Source organism: Trichomycterus rosablanca, chromosome 8 (genome assembly GCF_030014385.1).
Source record: "Trichomycterus rosablanca isolate fTriRos1 chromosome 8, fTriRos1.hap1, whole genome shotgun sequence".
Taxonomy (NCBI): Eukaryota; Metazoa; Chordata; class Actinopteri; order Siluriformes; family Trichomycteridae; genus Trichomycterus; species Trichomycterus rosablanca.
In genome coordinates, this window is record NC_085995.1 from 574,520 (window position 1) to 584,519 (window position 10,000).

Genomic DNA, 10,000 nt, shown 5'->3' on the forward strand with positions numbered 1-10,000 from the left:
ATGATCTCCAGATCTCACACAGGTCAAGTTTAAACGCTCCTGTAATGAAGGAGACTCAGATTTAGCTCCGTCTCATCGTCTCCTCTCGTCCTGATCTTCTGTGGAATTAAAACTTTAATAATTCAGAGCTTTATCTCCAGATTTAGCCGCTTTATCTCCTCCGGCGGAGGGCGGGGCAGGTACCGTGGATATTGGTCCGGGTGTAAATCAGGTGCTTAATCTGAGGACGGTGACGGTTCCTCTCAGGAACGTTTTGGGTTTGTAATGAGGACCGAGCGACTGAAATAAAGAACTTCTGCACTTCTGTGGTTCTGAACTTCTGTGGTTCTCTCAGTATCCAACAAAGAACCTGCACGAGAACTGAGAACGTTCTGTAAATAATAACGGACTGTTCTTAAAAATAGAACCTCACAGTGCAGAGACACGATTCTTCGTCTTTTTCTTCTTTTTTGTTCTTTTATCTTTATTCTTGTTTTTCTTCTTATTATTTTTTTCTTTTTTCTTTTTTCTTCTTTTTCTTTTTCTTTTTCTTCTTTTTTCTTTTTTTCCTCTTTTTCTTTTTCTTCTTCTACTTCTAGTTTTTTCTTTTTCTTTTTTCTTCTTTTTTCATCTTTTTCTTTTCTTCTTTCTTCTACTTCTTTTTTGTTCTTTTATCCTTTTTCTTGTTTTTCTTCTTTCTTCTTTTTTTCTTTTTTCTTTTTTCTTATTTTTTTGTTCTTCTTTTTTGTTCCTTTTCTCCTGCTTCTTCTTTCTTTTTATTATTTTGGCTGTGCCCATCAGACGTCCTCGTGGCGGGTTGTTTGTCTCGCCCTGTTCTGTTCCTCATTTGCCACCTAAATAGACTAAAAAACCTCAGCGCTGCCACAGATCTGCTCGGGCGCTGTACTGGCACACTTGGGCGTGTCTGAGGGAGGAGGGCTGTGATTCGTACTGTCCAGTGAAGAAACACTCAGAGTATAGTGTGTTCCTCCACGTGTGTTACAGCAATATGACCAAAAGTATGTGGACACATAACCATGATCTAGCTGAACATCCCGTTCCAAAACCATGAGCATGGGTACAGTGTCAGTCTGGTCTGTTCTGGGGAGGCTTTTCATAACAAGTGTGTCTGTAGGAATTTGTGCCCCTGAGGTACCGGAAGAGTGTCTGTGAGGTCAGGCATTAATGCTGGACTAAAAGGTTTGACCTGGAGTCGATGTTCTAATTTTTTTACACTAAACTCATTATTCACACTCATTATTATACAGCTGACAGGGAGTGTCCACATACTTCTGACCACATAGTGTATGAGTAACATTAATTCATAATCATTTTAAGTGTGTGTGTGTGTGTGTGTGTGTGTGTGTGTGTGTGTGTGTGTTTTAGCCGCCTTCTTCATGGAGCACTGGAAGCGGAGGCAGATGCGTCTGAACTATGAATGGGACCTGACAGGATTTGAGGAGGAGGAGGTGAGATCGCGTCCCCTCCCCGACTTCACAACAATGATTTTATTAGCTCACGTTAATGATTAATATATTTTACACTCGAACAGCCGATCAGAACATCAAAGCTTTCATCTGTAATACGTGATGATAAGAGGTTCATTATTTTGTTTTGTCCCTCGTCCCCGTCCCATCGCCCCCCCTGCTGGTCTCCGTCCCCCTGCTGGTGTGTGTAGGAAGCGCAGAAGGTTTGAACATGTTCAGCATCGACTCTCTCTGATCTTCCTCAGTCTGTTTTTATCTTTCGCCGTTTCTGATCAGTTTCGGTTTCTGCTGACACATTTTTCTGAATCTCGGTGACGCCCGACACCCGGCGCTGGTCTGATGAGCACCACCGCTCTCTGAAATCTTTGCATGTGCAGTAAAAACACGCCTGTATGCAGCCACACCCACACACGCTCACGCCCGGGCACCAACCTGTCAGGAGTTTCCTCACAGCACCAGTGAAACACGTCCAGCCTCCCAGTTCACCCAGTTTAACCCCCGTGCTGTAGTGTGTGTGTAGATGTAAAAGCTCACCCCGTGTGTTTGGGTTGTAGGATCACCCCCGGGCCGAGTACGAGTTCAGAGTGATGCAGAAGTCCCTGAAGAAGGAGCAGAACAAGTCCAAAAAGGTAAAATATCCTGTAGAAGCTTCACTCAGGAGTACGTGGACGCCCTGACCCCCGGCTCACTGGGTGGAACATTCAGAAACAGCTGCTGACGCTGGACGAGGCGGCTCGACTCTCGTCCGGCATTCCGATTCAACCCGAAGGTGTTTGGTGTGGTGAAACTCTGGTACTGATCGAGTCGAACCACGTCTAGATGCTCCTCAGTCTGTGCATGAATCAGAATCACCTGGGAATCAGAATCAGAATTACTTGGGAATCAGAATCACTTGGGAATCAGAATCACCTGGGAATTAGAATCAGAATTATAATCAGACTCACTTGGGAATCAGATTCACCTGGGAATCAGAATTAGAATCAGAACCAGAATTAGAATCAGAATCACCTTGGAATCAGAATCAGGATTAAAATTAGAATCAGAATTAGAATCACTTGGGAATCAGAATCACCCGGGAATTAGAATCAGAACCAGAATTAGAATCAAGTTAAAGTACCGGTTCAAGCCCCACCATGACCAAGTTGCCACTATTGGGCCCCTGAGCGAGGCCCTTTATCCTGAATTCCTGTAAGTCACTTTTGATGAAAGCACCACAAATGTAAATGGTTGGAATGGTCCTCAGCTGAAACGGGAAAGGGACTTCCTCAAACTGTTGTCAGTCACACACCTTTTAGCAATAAGTTTGGCGTGTCCACATACTTTTGACGATACAGAGTCTGGGGTCAGAATGAACTGCTTCTCGTTGACGTCACTGATGAACATTTCTGGGTTTGTTCTTTCAGAGTGAGAAGGAGAAGCTGACGTGTAAAGATCGATGCCCAGCGTACATCACCAATATCGTCATGATGCTCTTAATGGTACGTCATTCCCAGTTCATCTCCCAGTACAGACCATGTTTCTGGGGTCGCGCCACACTGCAATGGGCTGAGACCCGCCTGCTCGGCACCCTGTGTGCCTGCTGAAGAGAGAGGGTTAGATGAAAATCATTTCCTAGATGTCGCAACAGTGACCCCTGGTGTCTGGTTGAGGGATCAGTACGAGTGGTGGAGAAACACAGAGAGTGTAGTGTGTTCCTCCATCACTGTCTGGTGGAATGTAGCACCTGTCGGAGAAGGTGTGTCCATGTGTGCTTTCCTGAATCCCTGTTACAGTTCCTCTGCCACTTGCACTTCCTCAATTCCTTGGCTGCTTCCTTACACCAGCCAGCGGTGGATTCTCGAAGAGCCGTATCGAGTATGGAGAGTCATGCTGTGCTCTGTGTGTTCATCCACCACTCGTTCCTCAACCAGCCAGCAGGAGTCGCTGTTGCAGCAGGAATAATGAGAAACTTTGGCCGTTTGGCAGCTTAATTCTTAGGTGTCCACATTTTTTGACCCTAAACCAATGATACGTTCAGGAAAAGGTTCTGCGGCGGCTCAGTGTCGTTAAACGACGTTGCTAGTCGATTGTTTACGTGTCGACAGTTCGGCGTGACGATTGCCATCGTGTTCGGCGTGATTCTGTACCGGATCTCCACCAAAGCCGCCCTGCACATGAGCTCCAACCCCACCACCCGCTCCAACGTCCAAATCACCGTCAAAGCCACGGCGGCCATCATCAACCTGGTGGTCATCCTGATCCTGGACGAGGTGTACGGAGCCGTAGCACGCTGGCTAACGACGCTAGGTCAGTCCAAACTTCACTTCTTTACTTCCTCACTTCTTCATGTGCTTGTGATAAACGACTCTGTTTAAACGAATCATTCTTGACATGAACAACTCTGTTCAGATGAATCATTTTTGAAAAAAAGACTCTGTTTAAACGAATCATTCTTGACATGAACAACTCTGTTCAGATGAATCATTCTTGACATGAACGACTCTGTTCAAATGATTCATTCTCGACATGAATGACTGTTCAAAAGAATCATTTTTGAAAAAAAGACTCTGTTTAAACGAATCATTCTCTACATGAACTACCCTTGAAATGAATTATCCTAGACATGAACGACTCTGTTCAAATGATTCATTATTGACATAAACGACTCTGCTCAGATGAATAATTCTTAAAAAATTACTCTGTTCAAATGAATCATTCTTGACAAGAATCACTCTAAACGAATTATTCTCGACATGAATCACTCTAGATGAATCATTCTCAGAATGAGTGACAAATCATTTTTGACATGATTAACTCTTCCAACGAATCATTCTCAGCTTGAATAACTCTGTTCAAATGAATCATTCTCGACATGAATCCTTCTAAACCCAAGTGCAGGATGCTCGACCAAGGTAGAACCTTTACTGAACATCTCAGCTCAGGTTTTCCATCGTAGCTCTGAGGTTCACCAGGTTTGTGATGTCATCATGCATCAGGCAGGTGGCCACCTTCCAAACGTCCACACATAACACCATCACATCAGATCAGATGAACCACATGATCCCAGCTCCATCTTCTCTCTGTGTTCTCAGAGGTTCCCAAAACAGACAAAAGCTTTGAGGAGCGCCTGATCTTCAAAACCTTCATCCTGAAGTTCGTTAACGCCTTCACTCCCATCATCTACATCGCCTTCTTCAGAGGGAGGTGGGTCCGGACGTTCCTCACCACACATCACCAAATATAACCTCACTGTCACACTCACACTCAGTTCAGAGGTCAGAGTTCATGTCATTTCTGGTGTCTGCAGGATCGTGGGTCGTCCTGGCAGCTACATCTACATGTTTCAGTCGTACCGTATGGAGGAGGTGAGCGTTACATCTCACGATTAACAGCACACACCAAACGTTTACATCTACTGACTGATAGTGTGTGTGTGTGTGTGTGTGTGTGTGTGTGTGTGTGACAGTGTGCTCTGGGTGGATGTTTGATGGAGCTCTGTATTCAGCTCAGTATCACCATGTTGGGGAAGCAGCTCATCCAGAACAACCTGTTCGAGATCGGAATACCGTGAGTAATGCTAACGCTGTTAGCAGATTAGCGCCTTCACGCGCGCTCTGTGAATGAAGCCTCGTCACACGCTCGTACATCCCATAATGAACGGCAAACGTTTGGCTGCTTTTAGCTCAGTAAAATGTTTATAGTAACTAACGACGTTCCAGCCTGACTTTCCCAGAATGCATTGCTGCAACATAAACAGACTAGCCTGTTCCGTTTCTTGGCGTAATAACCGTAATAATCGCGCTTACAGCTAACTTTCTGCTCTGACATTAATGACTCGGCTCAAATGAATCATTCTTGACATGAATCTCTGTTTAAATGAATCATTCTCAACATGAATAACTTTGTTCAAATGATTTATTCTTGACATGAATAACTCTAATTAACCGAATCATTCTTAAATATCATAACTGTTCAAAAGAATCATTCTCGAAATAAAATGACTCTGTTCGAACAAATCATCCTTGACACCAATGACTCTAAATAAACAAATCAATCTCAACATGAATAACTGTTTTAATGAATCATTTTTGACATGAATAACTCTGTTCAAATGAATCATTCTCGACATGAATCTCTGTTCAAATGAATCATTCTCGACATGAATCTCTGTTCAAATGAATCATTATCTACATGAATCACTGTTCAAATGAATCATTCTCGACATGAATGACTGTTCAAATGAATCATTCTCTACATGAATAACTGTTCAAATGAATCATTCTCAATATGAGTGACACTGTACATTATTTATTACACGATTAACTGTTCAAATGAATCATTCTGTACATAAATTACTCTGTTTAAATGAATCATTCTTGATAAATGAATGTATGATGAATATTTAAATATAAATAAATAATAAATATTTAAATATAAATAAATAATAAATATTTAAATATAAATAAATAATAAATATTTAAATATAAATAAATAATAGATATTTAAGTAGAAGTAAATAATAGATATTTAAATAGAAATAAATAATAAATCTTTTCTGGTGTGTATTTGTTGACAGTAAACTGAAGAAGCTGATCCGCTACATTAAGTCGAAGCGCACTGCGTTCCAGGAGGAGGAGAACGAGAAAATCCTGCAGAGATACGAGACGGATTTCTTCCTGGAACCGTTCTCAGGTCTCACCCCGGAGTACATGGAGATGAGTGAGTGTTTCTCCACTGTGTACTTCAGTAAAACCACCGGGATCAAAACTGTACCTGTACTTGGCCGCTCAGGTGGTGCAGAGGTAAAAACACACGCTGGAACCAGAGCTGGATCTGGAGTACATCGTATCGAGTCTCGGCTCTGCCTGCCGGCTGAGGCTGAGCGGCCACATGAACGACGATTGGCCTGTTGTTCAGATATGGGCGGGACTAAGCCGGATGGGGTCTCTCTCTCATAACCTCTGCTGGCTGATTGATGGCACCTGCACAGAGATGAGAAAAGAGTGCTCTCAGGGTGTGTCTCTCCGTACACAACGCTGAGCTGCACTGCACTCGTCAAAGTGTAGGTGATAAGATGCATACGGCTGCTGCCCACGTGTCGGAGGGGGCGTGGGTTAGCTTCGTTCTCCTCAATCAGAGCGGGGATCGGCATTGGTAGAGAGGAAGCGTGATGCAGTCGGGCAATTGGACGCTCTAAAAAAAGAGAAAATGTATGAAACAAAAGTTTTCAAAAACTGTACCTGTAATTAAAGAGGGGAGTATCAACCTGACCGGGCGCTTAACATACAGCGCACATTTGACCGTGTCTGAGGAATGGAAGGTTGAATGTGGATCGACTCTGCTGCTGCAGCAGTGACCCCTGCTGTCTGTTCACGGGTACTGCAGGTACAAGCTCAGACCATCCGTGATGATTTATATGCTGCATCATCTCAGATGTTCTGCATTCTGACAGCAGCTGTGTTACTGAACACTCAGCGCACGTTACCCAGCGTGGTCATGGTCACTGTGGGCGCTCGTTCACATTTCTGCGCTGCCAGGAGATCGGTTTGCGTGTGGGTGTGTGTACAGATCAGGTTCTGCTGGACCTCCGACCGTCTCCGTAAGCCGAGACTAAAACCGGATCCGGTCTGCAGCAGCTGTGGTTCCTCCCTCTCAAACTGGCTAAATACACCATACTGCCAAAAGTATTGGGACACCCAGTCATGACATGTGTAGGGCTGAGCACTGGTATCGGTGTTCCGGTTCATCCCAGAGCTGGTGAGTGGGGCTGAGCTCATGGCTCTGTGCAGGACACTGGAGCTTTTCTTCATCTTTATTGAGCTAGCTCATGTTCAGGTGTTTGATGCTCCAGTGTTTGATGTTCTAGTGTTTGATGTTCTAGTGTTTGATGTTCTGATGTTTGATGCTTCAGTGTTTGATGTTCAGTTGTTTGATGCTTCACTGTTTGATGCTTCAGTGTTTGATGCTTCAGTGTTTGATGCTTCAGTGTTTGATGCTTCAGTGTTTGATGTTCAGGTGTTTGATGCTTCAGTGTTTGATGCTTCAGTGTTTGATGTTCAGGTGTTTGATGCTTCACTGTTTGATGTTCAGGTGTTTGATGCTTCAGTGTTTGATGCTTAAGTGTTTGATGTTCAGGTCTTTGATGCTTCAGTGTTTGATGTTCAGGTGTTTGATGCTTCAGTGTTTGATGCTTAAGTGTTTGATGCTTCAGTGTTTGATGCTTCAGTGATTGATGTTCAGGTGTTTGATGCTTCAGTGTTTGATGCTTCAGTGTTTGATGCTTCAGTGTTTGATGCTTCAGTGTTTGATGTTCAGGTGTTTGATGCTTCAGTGTTTGATGCTTCAGTGTTTGATGTTCAGCTGTTTGATGCTTCAGTGTTTGATGCTTCAGTGTTTGATGCTTCAGTGTTTGATGTTCAGGTGTTTGATGCTTCAGTGTTTGATGCTTAAGTGTTTGATGCTTAAGTGTTTGATGCTTCAGTGTTTGATGCTTCAGTGTTTGAGGTTCAGGTGTTTGATGCTTCACTGTTTGATGTTCAGGTGTTTGATGCTTCAGTGTTTGATGCTTCAGGTGTTTGATGCTTCAGTGTTTGATGCTTCAGTGTTTGAGGTTCAGGTGTTTGATGCTTCACTGTTTGATGTTCAGGTGTTTGATGCTTCACTGTTTGATGTTCAGGTGTTTGATGTTTCAGTGTTTGATGCTTAAGTGTTTGATGTTCAGGTCTTTGATGCTCCAGCGTTTGATGTTCAGTTATTTAATGTTTAGGTGTTTGGTGTTTTGATGTTTGATGTTTAGGTGTTTGGTGTTCAGGTGTTTGATGTTCAGGTGTTTGATGTTCAGGTGTTTGATGTTCAGGTGTTTGATTATCCAGTGTTTCTGTGTGTGTGTGTGTGTGTGTGTGTGCAGTTATCCAGTTCGGATTCGTGACGCTCTTCGTGGCGTCGTTTCCTCTGGCACCGCTCTTCGCTCTGCTCAACAACATCATCGAAATCCGTCTGGATGCCAAGAAGTTTGTGGCCGAGCTCAGGAGACCCGTGGCGGCGCGAGCTAAAGACATCGGTGAGTATTTATTATAATTATTTTATTATTATTTTATTATCATTTCTAATTTGATGTTGTTGTGTTTATCTCTGGCGCCCCCTGTTGCTTGCACAACAACCACAGTAGTCAGGAAGGGGTCGCAGGTCGGCACACACCTACACCAAAACATATCCAGCCTTTTCCCACCAGACAGTGGTGGATTAATAGAGCTTTGAGATGTACAGAGGAACACGCTACACTCTCTGTACTCCTCCACCACTCCTACTGATACCAGCAGGAGGTGCTGCTGCACCGTAAAGGAAGTGAAAGTTACTCAGACACGGCGAGTAGTGTCTGTAGAGCATCCAGTTAGAGCAACAGTTTATAGTAACATTATTATTTTAATACATTCATAATGACGTTCTTTTAAATATTTAGACTTTAAATATTTTATATTTTATAATATTAGATTTTATAACCTTTTATTACATTTTGATTTCAGGAATCTGGTACAACATTTTGAGAGGAGTGGCCAAACTCGCCGTCATCGTAAATGTAAGTCGTTTTTATTCTCTACACTGTTTACAAACCTTAGTTCCAAAAAAGTGGGACAGGATTATTATTAATAATAATATTTTTATTTAATAGTTTTAGATGTTCTGTATTATTTATTATTATTATTATTATTATTAGTCTGATTTTATTATTGTATATTATATTTTATTATATAGTAATTATTTTATTCTTATACCTTTATTATTTTTTTAATAATATCTATTATTATTAGTATTTTATATTGTTGTGTAATAATTGTATTATTATTAATAATTTTACTGTTATTAATATTTATATTATTATTTTATAGTTGTATATTTTCTGTACTATTTATTATTATTATTATTATTTTATTCTTAGTCTGATTTTATTATTTTTTATTATTGTTAATATGTAGTTATTATTATTATTATTATTATTATATGGTAAATATTTAATCTTATTATACTTTTATTTTTATTTTTTAAATAATATTTATTTATTTATTTTTATATAATATTTATTACTATTATTATTATTATTATTAATTTTAATATTTATTATTATTATTATTATTATTATTGTTCATTGTAATATTTATTATTAGTATTTTATATGGTTTTGTAATAATTGTATTATTATCGGCGGTGCACATTACAGCTCTCAGGTTCCAGGATATTAATACACTCCTGTCAGCCAATCAGAAGGCAGGAGTCGTGTGTGTAGGTGTGGTAGAGACGCTGCAGCTCTTCAGTCTGGTGTTCAGTTCCGGTATAAATCCGGGTGTTTGTACAATCGGGAGGATGAGATAATGGCTGTAGTCGGGGACTCTGAGCTTTAGCAGGTCTCTGTGTGTCTCTGTGTGTCGGGATCGTTTTATTTATTAGAATTTGAGGGTTTTTATCACAGTGGAGACGCACTGACCTGCCAAATGCTACATTTTTTATCCTTATCTTATATTTAGACATTTTTTACAGCTAAGCAGAGCAGCGGCGTTCAG

The 10,000-nt window shown here is 41.4% G+C and overlaps 1 protein-coding gene across 2 annotated transcripts in view; it reads left to right on the forward strand.

The window, feature by feature from the left end:
- The window catches only part of LOC134319212 (anoctamin-1), a 44,900-nt gene that overhangs the window by 29,855 nt on the left and 5,045 nt on the right, over nucleotides 1–10,000 (forward strand). For both annotated transcript variants that reach the window (XM_063000259.1, XM_063000260.1), the window contains 10 exons: nucleotides 1,366–1,448; nucleotides 2,021–2,095; nucleotides 2,870–2,944; nucleotides 3,551–3,752; nucleotides 4,538–4,649; nucleotides 4,753–4,810; nucleotides 4,912–5,012; nucleotides 6,022–6,164; nucleotides 8,353–8,505; nucleotides 8,969–9,021. In XM_063000259.1, the coding sequence (XP_062856329.1) occupies nucleotides 1,366–1,448; nucleotides 2,021–2,095; nucleotides 2,870–2,944; nucleotides 3,551–3,752; nucleotides 4,538–4,649; nucleotides 4,753–4,810; nucleotides 4,912–5,012; nucleotides 6,022–6,164; nucleotides 8,353–8,505; nucleotides 8,969–9,021 (1,055 nt within the window). The remainder of the gene's footprint in view (nucleotides 1–1,365; nucleotides 1,449–2,020; nucleotides 2,096–2,869; nucleotides 2,945–3,550; nucleotides 3,753–4,537; nucleotides 4,650–4,752; nucleotides 4,811–4,911; nucleotides 5,013–6,021; nucleotides 6,165–8,352; nucleotides 8,506–8,968; nucleotides 9,022–10,000) is intronic.